At 37.8% G+C, this 16907-nt stretch overlaps 2 protein-coding genes across 2 annotated transcripts; one reads left to right on the top strand and one right to left on the bottom strand.

Moving 5' to 3' along the window:
• Window positions 1-1996: 1996 nt before the first annotated feature.
• On the bottom strand, window positions 1997-10555 carry LOC135582851 (probable ethanolamine kinase). Its single transcript, XM_065121987.1, has 11 exons — window positions 10221-10555; window positions 8252-8343; window positions 7851-7957; window positions 6166-6271; window positions 5241-5363; window positions 5003-5094; window positions 4714-4798; window positions 4515-4620; window positions 4357-4423; window positions 2515-2607; window positions 1997-2419 (listed from the first exon to the last, which is right to left on the bottom strand). Exons 1-11 carry the CDS (start codon window positions 10373-10375, stop codon window positions 2255-2257), a joined length of 1191 nt encoding a protein of 396 aa, XP_064978059.1. The 5' UTR covers window positions 10376-10555; the 3' UTR covers window positions 1997-2254.
• A 460-nt stretch (window positions 10556-11015) lies between these two features.
• On the top strand, window positions 11016-11639 carry LOC135636060 (uncharacterized). Its single transcript, XM_065147603.1, has one exon. It carries the CDS (start codon window positions 11016-11018, stop codon window positions 11637-11639), a length of 624 nt encoding a protein of 207 aa, XP_065003675.1.
• The last annotated feature ends 5268 nt before the right edge of the window (window positions 11640-16907 follow it).

Here is a 16907-nt window from a genome sequence, read left to right as displayed (position 1 = left end):
TGTGGTTGATATGTCAAGATTTTAATTGAGATTATTATATATTAATTTAAGTCGGTATTAGGTCGAAATAAAACTCACTTGTCAAGAAAACCATTAAGCTTGAAGTTAGGTCGAATTGGGCTTATTAGAAGGCCAAACCAATGGCCTAAACTAAGCTTAGGCGATAGTACTATCAAGCCTAAGCAGTAGTACCTTCAGAGTCAATCGACATACATTGTCTGTGCTTTGTCAATTTTTTCAATAGTGGTACCTCCTATGGAGACAATAGTACTACCTAGGCCGATTATAATAGCACTATAGTCCAAATTTATAGCATAGTTATGACGATAGTATCACCCAATGCTGGTAGTAAATTGTACTCCAAAATTTTAGGAATTTAAATTTTTAACTCAAGCCTTTTGAGCCTATAAATACCCCATTCATACTTGGTTAGTTGATAAAACATTAATCTTGAGCTAGTAAAGTATTGTAAGCTGTTATTTTAAGTAAAATTTAAGTCTTTTTCTTCCCTTGAGTTTAGTTATAATTCTAAGTTATAAGCGATGAGAAATCTTGTGTAAAGGATAATATAAAAATTATCTCTTTACCTTGGAAAATGAGAAAGTTATAACAAGGGCATATAAATCTATTGTCATATAAATGGCACGTACTTAAGTTACTCATAAAGGTACAAGTAGAATAAAAGAATCCAAAATGAAGCTATATAAATCTATTGGTGATATATACACCCGTTTATAGATGTTATCAATGAATTAAAAGTTCTTGGTAAAAATTATACTAATCTTGAATTGATGCGCAAAATCTTAAAATCTCTTTCAAAAAGCTAGTACTCACGATCTTTGATGATCTATAAAATGACATGCAAAGTACATGATGAAAAAGAAAAAAACTTTCTAAAAAAAAGAATAGATATTGCTATCAAATCCAAAAAAGATTACTCGAGCGAAAGATCAAGCGATATGACGATAATGACAATAATATTTCTTGCCAAAATATTCAAAAAGTTTATGATAAGACAAATTTGATAAAACTAAAAATGAGCCCAAAAAAGATGTAGTTATATGCTATGAGCATAAAAATTCGAGATATTTTAAAATTGAGTGTTCACAATTGAAAATGAAATTATCAACCTAAAAAAAGAAGAAAACATTTAAAGCAATATGAAATGAATAAGTGAGTCGGAAGAAGAACAAATCAATAAAAAAATAATAAATTATGTTTTAATAACTTTGAAAGACGAGGTATTTGACTCAATTGAAACTTGTTTATCACATGATGAATTACTTAAAGTATTTCATGATTATGAACTTAAAAAATAATAAAAAATATATTTTACTAGAAAAAGATCATGTCTCACACATTAATAAATTTGATATATTAAAATATAAGTATGACAACTATATGTCTACATTTTATACATTTTGTATTAAATGTGAAGGTCTAGAATCATCTAATTTTAAACTTAAAAATGAGTTATTTAAAAAATTATTAGAATTATATGCTTTGTAAAATACAAATAATGACTTACTTATCGTAAATGAATAACTAAAACATTACTTAGAAGAATCTATTAATAATAATGATGTAATAAAATCACTTAAAAAACATATATATTATTACGATAAATAATAAAATTTTAAAATAAAAATAAGTCAAGATTGTGTATCAAGAAAGAAAGCAATGACCTACTACTCGTCAAAAATAGTAACAAATCATCAAAAACCAATTAAGTAATTAATTTTATTATTATATTTATACATGCTCTCTTAAGAAATATATTTATCTTAAATTTATTTAGATTCTTAAAAGAAATCATAAATGATTTAAAGTTTAAAAACAAACCAACGACCCAAGGTCAGTGGCGCAGCATGATTAGAGGGAATCTGTCGGTGTACTAAGAATTCCCACGGTAGAAAGAACAACTGCATTTTGAAGTACCGCGAGTTCTCGCATTATATAATAGTCAGTATAATTCCTGTTGCATTGCTGTCTGTACTTTCTCTTAAGAGCTCATTTATTGAAATATACGCAATGCCATCACAACCTTCACTACAATTAACAACTGTTGTCATGCCACGACTCCCAGAAAATATGTTCTACTTCTGGATACAAGCAAAAAAGAATCGAAAGCAATCCGCGACTGTGAAATGCCCCCTGAAATCACAACACTCAATTAACTACTGAAACAAAGGGGGAAAGAATTGTTCTATATCTAAGGAAGCAGGGTGGCCGCATGCTCTCCGCTTTCATCATGCTAGTCTTCTGATGGAGGGCAACTGTTTCTTCTGCTGCTGCAGCTGATGGATCTTGAAAGATATTTCTGTGCCAGAGAGAAGCATCCTTCCTTTTGTTTCTTGTATTCGTGGAACCGAAGCAAGAAGTAGGAGAGATAATCAAAGTCGATCGGTGATACCTTTGCCTGTAGAAATCTCAGAAGAAAGTTAGAGAACTCCATGGTTGATGTCAACCTTAAAACCTGAGTGTTACCCTTGTTTAGCATATAAACATTTGTACCTGTATAAGAGCCCACAGAGCCCAGTAAATATGTGATGCTAGCCTGAACGTATTTGTTTCAACATAAAGGGCTTCGAGATCTTTGTCGGACACCTGTAAGCATCAGAGTATCGTGACGGTTGGAGTTTCACCATATTTAGGCAAAGAAGGGAAAAAAAGATGACACAGATTTATGCACTCCTATGTCCATGAACATGACTAGAGAAGAAATTTTCACTGCACAATGAATCACTCTCTTTCTCAATCCTTAAAAACAGTCACTAACAATTGTGAAATCCTTAGTTCTCTAGTAATTATCTCTGTGGACTTTGGAATGCAGGATAAAATTATGAGAAGAGAAACAGTAATCTTTGAATGAATTATTTTTACATGGAACATGCATGTTAGTACCATATTTCATCCGGGGAATTTCTTTTTTGTATGCTGAGTTCTAAATTGATTTTTATCAATCTTTATGTGATCAAAACAGTGTATACGTGATTGTATAATAGTACTAGTTATGTATCTATCATTTTCAACCTCGGCTGAACTGCTGACCCTTGAACCTCATTTGCTGGTTCAATCACCATTCGATTTCTTGTGACATAGCACCTCTTCCATTTCATAATTAGGGGTGTAAGTTGGTTCACTGTTTGTGAACAGCTCAGACTAGGCCTTGGTTTTAGTCCAAACCCAACTTGTATGTATTATGTAAACGATTTAAGCTGAGCACAAAGCCCCTTTTATCGTTCAACAGCTTTATGAGAAGATCCCAAATTAACCTACTTCGCTCAGGCTGAGATCCATAAGAGCTGGGATATATGTTTTTTAATGTGTATTAATTAATCTGATTTATCACAACGTTACCTTGGTCTAACAGCTTATGTAACAAAAAGGATTCGAAATCCTAACTCATATTCCCACCTCACAACATCTCCTATTCTATTTCTTGAGGCATTGATGCCACCCTTACAGCTTGCATCTGAGCAGACACTCCCTCAATGGCCATGTCTGCACTGCCTCCTCTGCTATCCCTACCTCCAACTCCACCTAATTTGCCTGCCATTGGGCCCTTGTCTTCCACTGTGGATACCTCCACTGCATGACCAACCCATTGTCCAAGCTCAAATAAAACCAACTTAAAGTTGCCTGGATTCAGTCAACCCAAGCATGAGTTCTTGTCCAACTCAATCAAACAAAAGCAACTCCCTTCTTTGGTTGTGTAGGACTTAAACAAGGGCCTATTCATTCAAGTTTGCTCATTTACACCACTACTCATATTTAAGTTGTTCTTCAATTTTCAGTTGTTCCATGCTCCATATGACTTTATTCACCTTTTTTCATTTTATCTTTACTAATCACCATCACCTTCCAAGCTCAGAATAAATTTATTTTATCTTAACTACAGAAATTTGATCAAGGCCACAACCTTCTTTTTTATCAATCTAAATCATTGCCTAAATCTAGGTCTTGCAAAATCTAGCAAAGACCATTGCAAAACAATACAACTGATCAAAAATTATTTTGATTTAAATTTCATTAAATGAATAAGCAAAATGACAACAAAACCTACAAGAACATCATTTTACACTTTGGAGACGTGAAGGGAATTTAGCATACAGCATGAAGTCATATGAACATAAACATACAGATATAAATTATGTTATACGAGATGAGACAAGTCAAAGCCAAAGCTTCTGATCATGTTCAATGTATTTCATAGTTTTTAGCAAAATGAAGCATGAAAATGTTATCCTTCTTAAAATAATATCTCCACTAACCATACAAACTTAATCATGAATTTTAATGATAACACAAATATGCTGCTGATAAATGCAAAATTATACCATCAAGTTTACATACCTCATGTGGTTTATCAGATTCTAAATAACTCCTGAAGAAATGATATTGTGCATCTTTATCTGGATATCTGTTACAATACATAACCAGCAAAGTCAACATTATTTCATATCAATATTAAGCAGAGAATTCGATTGAAGAATTAGGGAATGGCAACATACAAGCTGTAGTCACAGTCAAAGCCTGCATATTCATTAAAGTGGTTTGCAATGTCATAGCCTCTATAGCTGTATGATCCATACTCAAAATCAATGAAGTAGAGTCTCCCTAAAGTTGTGAGGCATTTGACACCAAAAAGGTAAATTAGTATCAAGATTCTAGAGAAACCAAAGGCATGTTGTGGGATGCCATAAAATTCACCTTCTTTGTCATTTAGCATCAGATTCCCAGAAAGCAAATCATTGTGGGCAAAGACAACAGGGGCATTAAGAAGATCAGTCAGATCCTGTTGGCAGATCTCAAGTGAAAAAGTTCTTATTATTATAACAAGATTCACATCCTTAGAAACCAAAAAATGCTGGTAAAGCAGTCAGTTACTTGAGCAACTATCATAAATTTACTTCTCATAAAAGCTGTAGCTTTTTTGACCAGACTGTTTGTTCAAAAGTGTAGTTTCTTGAAATAAAAAGCAACCAACTAATCAGAGTACCTTCAGCTCATTAATTTCAGCCTGGATTTCTTGGAATGATATTGATTCATATGTCGCTTGCTTTGCACTATCTTCAATCTTTAATGCCGCAGCTGCAAGCAATGTTCTTATTCAGGATCAGAAGGAAGTCAACATGATGATTCTAGAAAATTTGCATAACAATGCCAAAAATAATGTGGTGCCCAAGGAACAGTTTTCAATATTGATCAATATAAAGAGCAAGAGCAAAATCTGCCACCTTCGTCGAGAAACTTGAATATATCATTCCACAGTTGTGGTTCTTTAGAACCTGGTATTGCCACTTTATGGAATTGACGAAGTTGCCTAGCTATCTTGAAAGCTATTTTAGGATCGCTCATATCTGAAAACCAATAACTAAGTTTGTGTCAGCAAAAACATGATGCCAGAAATTTGAAGTATTCGAAAGAAGAAATAAAAAAAAGACATTTTCAGGACACAATTATACAAGTCTTTGAGCAGACGACAAAGCATGAAGCAAGGTGGGTATCTGGAGGAAAGGAAATGTCTAGACCATTAACATCATTACTACCACGGTTTATATCAGAAAATGTAAGACAGGTTGTGAGAGCAACAATAAGCAGGGTTAACTAACTAATAAAAGTTATAATGCTATAGCAAACAAACGAACAACTCAGCAAGTATCTAACTTTACAGATAAGACTCATTCTTTTCAATCTTAAGGAATACAAAAGAAGCTAAACAAGACTGCCATCACTTTTAGCCTACATCCTAGTTGTATCATGACTAAATTTAACATCTACTTTGTTCTTCTAGTATTCACAATCTCTTTCTCCCGTCGATTGCTTTTCTGTTATTACTCTGTTTGGTCAACTTTAGCAGGCCATGAATCATGGACATGCACATGTACATAAAATACATTAAAAAAAGGCAAAAAGTAGATTTATAATACATCTTGAGCTCCCCCACAAGTGTCAGGAACCATCCAGCAAATGTCAGTATCTGACAAAGACACCACGAGTGCTTGGTAGTGGGTAAGTCTAGCAAAAGCTTGCACAAACATGATCAAGAAGAAACATTGTTATTTGAAAGTAGTGGTTAAACAGTATGTTAACCAAAGAAGCTATCAGCATCTTACTTATTGTGGTTTTATTGTTAGAAGAATGAACAAAGTATATGCTTACCTGATGGTGAAAGTGTACGAGCATCAATGAAAGATTGAACCATGCCATTCCCAAATATCCCTAGCAACTTTGCACCAAATCCTGCAGCCGATAGATGTGGTAGGGCCTAAACATGATGGTGGATAGAGGTGAGTACATGCAATCGGAATACGGTGCATAGCAAATATTTTTAAGCTAGAAAAACTTTGAAAAGTTCTTGACTTTGGTGTTTATAATGCAAATAATAACACGTAGGAACAGATTGTATCAAAAAAGTATCATTGAAAGTTCATTTTACAGGTGATCATTGTTCCCTCACTGGATATGGTTCAGCAAGAGAACAATATCACACTATTTTATTGAAAATAAACACTGAATTGCAATAACGATTCCCCTAAGATTGAAGGTTCTAGGTTCAAGTGCCAAAATAAATTCAACAATGGTGGACTAATGATTTAGGAAAGAAAACATCAAAATGTGGCTCCAGCAAGATCAATAATTTTAATAAACATTGGACAGGAAGTAAATTATGAAGTTTCAATCCAAGTTTGACGGAAACAATCAAAATACATAGAAAACATGATAAGACTTCTTGAAATAAGACTCTAAGGGAGGAAAAAGAAATAGATAGATACATACATATGAAAAAGTTGGTCTTAGTGGAAATAGTGCAACACAAATTCCATGCCAAAGTAGGGGTTTGAAATAGTTTTCCGTCAGTAATTGACATACTCAACTAAAACCTCATTAGTTGAGGCATCCTGCCAAGCACAAATATGCAAGTCTGATGTCCCTCCAGCATATAAAGACCTACTGTAACTTATACCATTTTCTATGTCTCCACTGACTCCAATGAGGGCTGTATATCCAGCATCAACTCCTGCAACATGAACATCCCATATTCTCCCACTTTGAAATTTCTCTTTTCTCCACTTGGAGCCTTGATACAGCTATTGCTTCCTTCCTCCCTCTCATCACCTAGGCATTATCAGTGGCCATGAAAAGTTTCATACTATATTAATTAACGAAATATTTGGAATGAAACAGCCACAGGATTAGATCACAAGCAGAGGAAACACTACATGGAGAGAAGGAAAAGAAGAGCATTAGATGCAAGAGCATGGTGAAGGAAGATCAAAGGATGGCAAGGTGCTGCAATGTGCTAGGAATGGCAATTGTGGTTTATATATGAAACGAGATCAACTAGTCTCGACAACAAGCATCATTTCATGACCAACAGAACATTCAGTTCGTGCCATTTTTGGTCCTACAAAGAACAGTTCCTGGTTTGATGGGTCACCAGTTCAATCATAAGTTTCAAAAAGTTTGCACCAGTTTTTTTTTTTTTGTTTTGAATGAGCTTATTTTCTTATATGGACCAAACCAACCAACAGTTAACATGGTCCGACCAAATGGTCAGAACCAGTTCTGTGAAATTGGTGTTAATTTGTAAACCATACATAACCATAATGCATGCACATGACATAATAAAAATAGAGAAGATGGCATAAGTATATTATCTGGAACAAAAGTCTGATCACTGACACATTTAACTTCGTCAAGAAAGGAATCACATTCACATGACTACAGATGTTAAATTTAGTATAAAATGAATCTTAGTTTACTTGCTATATTATACCTCTTTCAAGAGGTTTATGTTATGTTATCTTGCTTGATATTATTAGACTCAAGTTTTTGAACACAACCTGCAACTCTCTTTTGCGATCAATCACCAAATCTGTATTTGGGCCATACAATCTAACAGTCAGAGAATCACTGTTTCCACGGTCGTCTCTTACAGAGACCTTCAGCACTGCAAGAATTGCAAGTGTTATGGCATTAAATGATGAAATTTTGTTAATGTATAAAATCTTATAAGGTACGCAGAGAATATCAGACAAATGTAAAGAAAAAAAAAAGCTCATAGAAAGATTGGTTTTCAATGTTCTAATTTTATGTTGACATATGCAAGGCTTACACAAGGTTGAATGCAACAGTCTGTTCAACACTAGTTCACTATCAACTGACTGCAACCCAACAAATGCAACAAACAATTGGGAAAAATGAGAAGATAACAAAAAAGGTATAAAGTTTAACCAAAACTTACAAAGATTTGTGATACCACCGGAAACTGTCTCAATTGAGAAACAAGATTCATCAAGAGATGACCACCTCTTAAACAAATCCTTGCATAGATCTCTAAGAAATAAAAACATAACGAAATAAGAATGTCAGCATATCCTTTGAAAAATTTCAGCCAAATGTGAAGGAAGGTGCTGTCATGGTACATCATAATAAAAGGAAGTCACATAATTAGCAAAATTTTGAAATTGTTCAGAAGTAAATATTTGGAATCAGAAACATAAGTATTACCAAAAAGTTGCACAGGTTCTTTTTCTGTAAATCAAGCAATTCTCTATGGAAATAATTCTAACACTCAAAATATTTACATAACAAAAACATAGGACAAATATTTAAGAAAAATATGTTCATGATCAATAGACTAAGTTCTTGTTATTGGAGAACAATATCCATAAGAAAAAATAGATCAGTAGTTCACATTACTATTTAAGAAAATTTGGCAATCTAATGATTCTAAATTAAAACAAAAAGTTCTCTTCATGGTGTCACGGACAAAACTATAAACAAAGTGTTTGATGTAATGCTTATGTATGTTTGTGTCTTTCGGTTTTGTTCATGCTTTGCACAGCATGTAAAGGGCTGATAGTAGGCTTAGCAGCCCCATTTTCTTTGGTTTTGGTGGTCATCTTAGGCTTGTAAACAAAGGTTGTGTCATATGGGCACTTATGGGGATTTCGGTCTATAGTGGACCATTTTGGACTCTTTGTTGTGCGACCGTTCAGAGCTTGTGAAGTATGTTTGTAATTTGTATTGGCTATGAAGTGTTTGCTGAAATGATTGCTTGTGGATCCCGAGTGAAACGTTTTCTCTAACTCGTTTTGTCTTTTGTAGATCCTAAGGGACCATAGGAGATTTCGGGGAGGCTAACATTTGCAGATGGACATGCAAGAGTGCTGTACGACTTAGGCAAAACCAGCTAAATACGTGACAATGAGGAAAAATGAGAGATATAATATCAGAATATGATTAAAAAAAAAACCACATAAAGCAAAACAAAACTTAGACAAATGAAGCAACTGGGAGACCAAAGCCAGTCATATCAGCTATTTTTCATACAGCCACATTTTCATATCCTTTGACTAATGCATATAGGTCAAGAGGAGAGTGGCGTACAAGAAGCATTAAAGGAGTGATATAAAGGCCCAGAGCTCATAACAAAAAGACCTGAAGGTTCAAGATTAGCATGTTTCAACTGCAGAATTTTTCTTTTTGGCTTAAGATAATGGTCTATGTATATATTTCTCTTCAATATCTTTTTGAGGTAATATAGCATCAGATCATTTCCCCGTCAGTCAGAAACACAGTAACATAGTTCTTCCAGACTTTTTTCTCCGCCTCTGCACTAATAGATCACTGCGTTAGGGTTTTTAGATCAGTACCTAAATAAGACTCATACTCTCCTGCTTCACGCTTTCTATTTTTAGTGTCACAACAATTTTCTATTTATTCAACAATATGTACTACGAACAACATTGTTGGGCTTCAGTCTGTCCAAATTAACCTTAACTAGAGAAAAAGGGAAATCTTTTCAATACAGATCCATCAATTCATTTATGTGATTTCCAACATTGAAATTAGACATATGGCAACATGGTGACATCCGCAAGCAGCTAACTCTCTAGCTGACCAAGCTCAGCCGGTCAGAAGCTCGAACAAACTGCCAGAAACGTTCAATACTTCCAACATACGGCCAATGCACCAGGCTCCTGCCAATGCCGGTCTCGGGTACACAGTCATACTTCTGCAAGCAGATGGGCCGTTTCCCTGTTTACCTAAGTCTCAAAGGAGCCACGCCACTCACATGAATTCACCAATGCCCAAAGCCACACACGAGAAATAGCAAGCATGAACAAAGCAAATTCTCTAAAACGCCAGCAAGGGGGGTAAAATTCAAAGAAAACGTAAAAAATCAAGAAGATGGGAGGAGAGCTGACACGATGCGGGGCTTCATCTGGTCGAGAGGGAGGGAGATGTCGATCGCCATGGAGGAGGAAGGGATCGACGGCGCCGCCCCCTCTGCCTTCTTCTCGGCTGCTCTCTCGTCTTTCATTCCGGTAAGCGCGTCGTAGTTCTTGACCTCCTCTCCCATTTCGTCCTCTCCCTTTCTATTTGTAGCTCTCTCTATCGATCTACGTCGGGTGTTGTGCAGGCGGAGGAATCAAGAGGCAGAGAAGAAAGAGACGGAGAGGACAGGGCGAAGAAAGAAAGTGTGAGATTGGAAGGTCCGATCAAAACGGAGGCTTCAAAATTAGGGCTCATTGATTGAGTAGGAACTCAATATAATCGCACTTCGGGTCGAACACCTGCAACGGAGAAACCATGGCCAGTGACGACCGCATGCGTCCACGTGTACCGTAGGATAACCGTGTCTCAAACGATCATCACCGTCCACGTGTACCTAGAGACCGTGGTGTGTGTGCGTGCCGCGGGCTCCGGATCCGAACCAGGAGAATAGATTTGGTCACCAGACAGCGATCGGAGTCGAACGTGACATCGGACGATAGAAGCCGTCCACGTGTACACGATGAAACCGTAGTGAGAGTATCTACCGCGGCATCTCCCGCTCTCGATTCGATTCGCCCGGCATCTTCCACCCCGATCCCTCTCCCATCCTACGGCCCAGAATTCATCTCCACTGCCCTTTATATATGTATATATTTCCACACTCCTTTTCCTAACCCACCACCGTCGCTCACTCACCAACTGCGACGCTTCCTCTTCTTTCCGTGATGGACCTGCTCGAGGTGCCACTCGACGCCATCGCCTTCCGCCTCTACTCCCTCCCCGCGGCCGCGGCAGCAGCCAGATCGGACTGGGCCTGCCTGGTCCTCCTCGCCGCCGCCGCCGCCGCCGCCGCCCTCGGCCTCTGGGGCATCAGGGTTGTCGGCTCCAAACCCGACCCCCCGACCCCCACCTCTCCTCCTCCCCCTCCCGTGCCCAGCCTGCCCGTCTGCCCGCCCGAGTCGCTAACGCCGGTGGGGAAAGAGGCCGCTGCCGCTGCGTGGAGGGCGAGCTGTCACGTGGAGGAGGCCAGCACCCCGAAGTCTCGGTTCATGGCGTACTACGCCGCCTCGACCGACAGTCTGTACGAGGACTGCGCCCGTGGCGACGGCTTGGGGGAGGGAGAGGAGGAGGACGTTGACAGCGTCAGCGACGTCGATCGACGAGTGACGGCGCCTTGGAGCGGCGGTGTCTGCGGCTTGGAGTGGGCGGTCGTCCAAAGGAGGGGGGACTTGGGGTGGTACCGGTACCAGGACATGACGGCGCTCGACGGCAGCGTGGTCAAGCTGTGGGACGGACGCGACGGCGGGTTGACGGCGACGGCCGGGAGGCGTTTGCGCCGGAGGCCGTAGGGGGGGTAAAACGGGAATTAAGAAAGAAATTCTTAAAATGTATAAAATTATCTACAAATGAAGTTACATTTTTGCCCTCTACTGCCGCAATGAAGCTCCCCTTAATCTGAGGGTAGAAATGGAATTCGGAGTAATAAATGCTGTGCTTCGAAACATTAAAGATTTGGGCAAGTAAAAAAAGGCTCGTCTTTTGTTTGGTTGGTGATGTCAAATGTGTCATCAAAGTCGCATCTAAATTTCACATTGATCAACAACTTTTGGTGGCTAATAATTGAATCATGTCACCAACCCCACAAGGCATGATTTTGTCGAATTCAACTAATCAAAATTGGTGTTTTTTGTGTTCATCCGTCTACTAAATCTAAGTTTTTGTTTCTCAATGCTTGCTAATAGTTGAAGGTTCATAAGTTCCCATCAAAATCCACTTGAGAAAAAGCAACTAATGGCGTGTGCAGCAAGTAATTATTTGGGCTCTAATTGATTAATCAACCCACTCAAATAGTGATAGGCCACCCAACTCGGTCTGTCTCTTTCGGAAAATAATTGTTCATGGGAAGGAAGGAAAAAGATGGCGAAGTCTATGGATCCCATTCTTGTCCTGCCTCACCTTTAACATAACATTGACATGATTGTAGATATCCCCATCTAACCTTGTTGTGTGATGATGGCAGCTTACAAACTATATCATAAGCAGCTTAGTAGTGTACATTTAGACCATACTCTATGAGAACAGATTACAAGTTTTAATTATGATGAAATGGATGATAGAGGGTGAGTCCTGGCATCATCACAAAAATAATTCACCCTTTTAGGGAACCTGCATCACCAAACAGTGGAACAGGCTACTGATGAGGATCCACTTGCAAGCTAAAAGCTGGGGACAATTTGTACCAGATATGAACTTTTTGATGTGGAGAATATAATTAGGTAACTGGTTTATAATAAAGCACAATCTTCTATGATCCAAGCTCAGAGTTGATCAATTTCTTAGTAAACAAGTGCCCACTGAAGGCATTTTATACTGATGCTGCTGATTAGGCAACACACATCTGAATAATTCAGATTTTTCTAGATAATTTCTACCCTAATTGACTGTCCGTAGACATGTGAACTCGTCTAAACAAATTCAAAGAAACATAGTTATGTCTGGAGAATCAGATTGTGTTTGGTGATCTGTGTGTGGTGTTACAAGTGAGGCACATGAACTTCCCAGTGCTGTGGAAGTATAGGGTTACACTACAAAATCTCTGGGATCCGAGATGTGAACAACAATTTATTCTCCATACGTTTGTCCTTTAGGATCACAAAATGATCATCGAATCTGTAGTATGTCAGGTTCTAAATGCAAGCGATCACTGAAATTAAAAAGTGCTGTAAATAAAATTTTGACTTAGCTACTGACAAGTATGATTTTGATTGTTCAAGCTATAATAATAATTCGGAAGATCACCATTCTCATTGTCTCTCCGATATGCTAAGAGTGAAGAGAGTGAAAGGAGATTCCAAGAAGGTAGTAGCTGATGTTTACTGCTGTTTTTGTTTCACATAACCAGAGTGCATGGCAGAAATATCCTACATAGAACTCCATAAAGCAAGTCAAAACACATTGGTTGCACTCAGCAAAAGACCTCTAAGAACTAAGAGCAGTGAACATCTTTATTGTGTTCCAGGAATTACTTGATGCTCATTGTCTATGTCCTTTGCTTATTGGTAACTCGATTAATAAAAAGAGGTGGGAGCATCTCAAGGGGGCCATTGGTACCACATGATCATCAAGGACCAGACACAATATCAGACAAAAACAGAGAAAAAGGAAGAAAAAAATAATAGATTTATCAGAGTTCAGAGGTAAAATGAGTCAGGAAGGAGCAGGATGTTCATTAGAATGTATTCAACATGCAATTTGGTGACCTTGGCTTTCAAGATCATGACAAACAAGATAAACCTCGGCTTGATCCGTGGTGGAGCAATTACCAGGCATTGATGCAGCAACTTTGGGACCAAGAGATCCTGAAGTCTCATATGACAGTCATCTCAAACTGGTCTAAAGATGTTGGTAAAAAGAAATGAGAGAAAGTACGAACATCACAAGAACTAGTACATATGCTGCCGAAGAATGATACACAATGTTGGATAAAGAGCATCCAACCAAGAGCAGCTGAATCAGACACAGCTAAGAAGCAAGCAATAAGTGCTAATTACTCACTTGTGTATGTGTTTCATGTGCAGCCCACACCAACCAGTGCCTGGCGCAGTGTGTCATGTTGAGGTACAGAAGCCACATGCAGTGCCCTGCGATACTGACGAGATTAATGACCAGATTTTGTGCATTGGCACGATGACTCTCATGTCAATCAAGCATATATTGTGAGCCTAATTGCTCCAGAAGTCTTACCCATCAGACACTGCTGCAAAGAGGTGAGGTGAAGCCTCCATTATCCTCAGCAGTGGAGCTCATCAACCGCCCCCCTTCATCTGTTGCAGGAGTGATAAGTACAGGAGACTCCTCACAACTCTGCATAACACCTCTTCACAGCTGCGCTTGCCATTCTATCATCATGACAGAAGTGCATGCCCCGGTGGAATCAAACCCATTGTTGTGTTGGAGAAGCATACGACGGAAGTGATACTAATCACACGCCACGCTCAATCACATGAATCACCACACCCCATCTGATACCATATTTGTCAGGCTATTGACACAAATCACATCCTCATAAGCTGCTGATTGCTCAGAAGCCTACAAAAGCACACCACATCAATGCACTTCGGCGTACAAGGCGAAAGAAAAGTTCATCGAGCCAAATTTCACTAGGGGAAAAAGAATCCTCTTTTTTGTTTCTCAGATAAAAAAAATTGGATCATGGCCATACAAAAAGGCATAAAATGAGAACTAAATAGAGGCACCTCCACTGTCATGAAGAAAGAATGCCTTGCTATGTTAGAAATGAGCAATTAGGCACTGAAAAGTCAATTTTTATTAGTAGAAAGGAAGAAAGATTCTGTGCAGGAAAGGGAATTAGGATTGTTGCCAAGAAGCAGCAAGAGTAGTAAAACTCTAATGTTTGGTACATATCCATCAGCAACAAAGTTAATTGTCATTATAATGTATTCATCTGATACATGCTATGAAAAGTGGCAAAAGGTCTAGTAGATGATTGTAATGTCATCATAGAGACCTGTGCCACATAATAATAATAATAATAATAATAGAGATAATTGTCACCACAAAACAGGAACACATGTATGGATACATATTCTGCACATGCAATACTATTGTCTTAGAATGTCAATGTCATTCTCATGAGCATTGACATTCCAACAAGAACCTTGATAACCTTTTCCTCACCATCCTTATCAACAAAAGTCACAGATATCCTGCACATTTGCCAAAGGCATAAAGAATAAAGTTCCACTTTTGTGGCATTATGACCAACCACAAGAATATTTCAAAAGATCAATAGAAAATTTCCAACTTTTTTAAGTTTGGGAGTGGAGATCAGGGTGAAAAAACACAATCCAGTAAGATCAATTTCTAGATATGACAAGAAATCAACCATAATATGACAAGAAGAAAGGCAAATAAAGTATTTTCCCTTTTCAGGTAGCAAGAAAATTTCCCACCCAATGATTATGAATTTTTGCAGGTATCTGACTGCATGAAGAATGGGAGAATACAAACTCCAACAAGTAGAAGGAGAACATGTCTCAAATATGTGGTAAATCTGAAGGCAGAATTAATGACATTGGAGGCTTAAAGAATTATCTACAAAGGGCCTATGACATCAGTAACACTTTGATCCAAAATTCAATGTAAAAAAGAATTGTATCCCAAAAATGAGTGTGATTAAAGAAGCACAAGAGAACAAGTGATCCTCAAAACAGTCACAAGCTATGATGTAAGGAGTACAATGAGATAGATACACTTATTGTTCCTCATGTTTCCAATCTACTATTCTCCAAGTAAAAATGTCCAAAGTTGTAGAATATACAGTCCTGTAAGTGAGCTAACTACATGATGTTTAGAAGTAAAGAAAGAATACATGCAGATAATGTAACAATGATGGTACATTCAAGCCTCAAACTTTTTCATTGTTATTGTAGAATAACTAGCAAGATTAGCACAGGCAAAGTGAAATTAATGGATACAACCCACACTGTTTAGATAACAAAACCAACATGAAATTAATGGATACAACCCACATTTCCATGACATCATCACTGGAAATGAGATTACACATCGTTGACTTCTTTTTTCAGTGATGACTTATGCATATAACCCACAGATTCCTTTTAAGATTGATTATTTTTTCATGATATGGTAGACCTAATAAATACTAAAATCGAATTTAGTGATGAAAATAGTAACAAAAAAAAAAGAAAGAAAGCCTAATGTGGCAAAAATAGAGAAAAAAAATACAGTGGGTTGAAAACTCTATGATTACAGAAAAACATTTTAGGTAATTTAATAATTATGTATTTAAAAAATTCTAATATTATTATAGTCATCAATTATTGTTAGAACTAACAAAAATAACATTCATATGTTATCACTTTAAAATCTGTGCAGACACTTGATCGCACACCTTTAAGATGCGCATCCGGGCCGCCAAGGTCTCCCATTGATCTTGTCTTGGGCTTCCAATTGCAGGCCCATGTGTAACACAGTGCCCGTTCTCAGACACAGCTTCGATGCCATCATCCTTCTTCACAAGATCCAAGCAACCAAAGACAAAGAACAGTCATCAGGTACTCACTCCAACAGATCTGCAAAGGAATTGGGGTAGCTGTAGGTTTGGATGAGTCCAAGTCAAGAGATAAAACAATGTAACCTCTCTCTCTCTCTCTCTCTCTCTCTCTCTCTCTCTCTCCATTTGATGCAGAGATGGGGGGGCTTAACAGTTGCGTTCTGATAAGGGAGCCTGCAGTTTTCACTGTGCCGGTGGGGTTGATGGTAGGGATGGGTTTCAGAGCTTGTTTGGTCATTATCCTGATTCCCTTTCCAAAAATTGTCCTGTCCATTGTTTTCCATGAAGATTTTGAGGAATCATCACTAAGGTATCATGTGGGAGTATGGCTGCAGTCTACAATGTTAGATGAGTAATGCATGTATGATACACATTACCATTGCCAAAGTATTTATACGTACATATATGTTCGTAGAGATGTCATCGAGAACAGCCACAGATTTCTTCTCAACAAAAAGAACAAGAGTTGAATGATGGAACAGCATCCGAGAAATATGCATCTCAGTTGAATGTTCTCAAT

This window comes from Musa acuminata, chromosome BXJ1-3, assembly GCF_036884655.1.
Source record: "Musa acuminata AAA Group cultivar baxijiao chromosome BXJ1-3, Cavendish_Baxijiao_AAA, whole genome shotgun sequence".
NCBI lineage: Eukaryota > Viridiplantae > Streptophyta > Magnoliopsida > Zingiberales > Musaceae > Musa > Musa acuminata.
This window is presented reverse-complemented; position numbering and strand designations above follow the sequence as displayed.

Coding starts and splice junctions, on each gene's coding strand:
- LOC135582851 (XM_065121987.1), bottom strand. CDS start 10,375: ATGGGAGAGGAGGTCAAGAACTACGACGCGCTTACCGGAATGAAAGAC. Junction 5,095..5,240: donor ATTCAAGTTTCTCGACGAAG/GTGGCAGATTTT, acceptor CATTGCTTGCAG/CTGCGGCATTAAAGATTGAA. Junction 4,621..4,713: donor GATGCTAAATGACAAAGAAG/GTGAATTTTATG, acceptor TCACAACTTTAG/GGAGACTCTACTTCATTGAT.
- LOC135636060 (XM_065147603.1), top strand. CDS start 11,016: ATGGACCTGCTCGAGGTGCCACTCGACGCCATCGCCTTCCGCCTCTAC.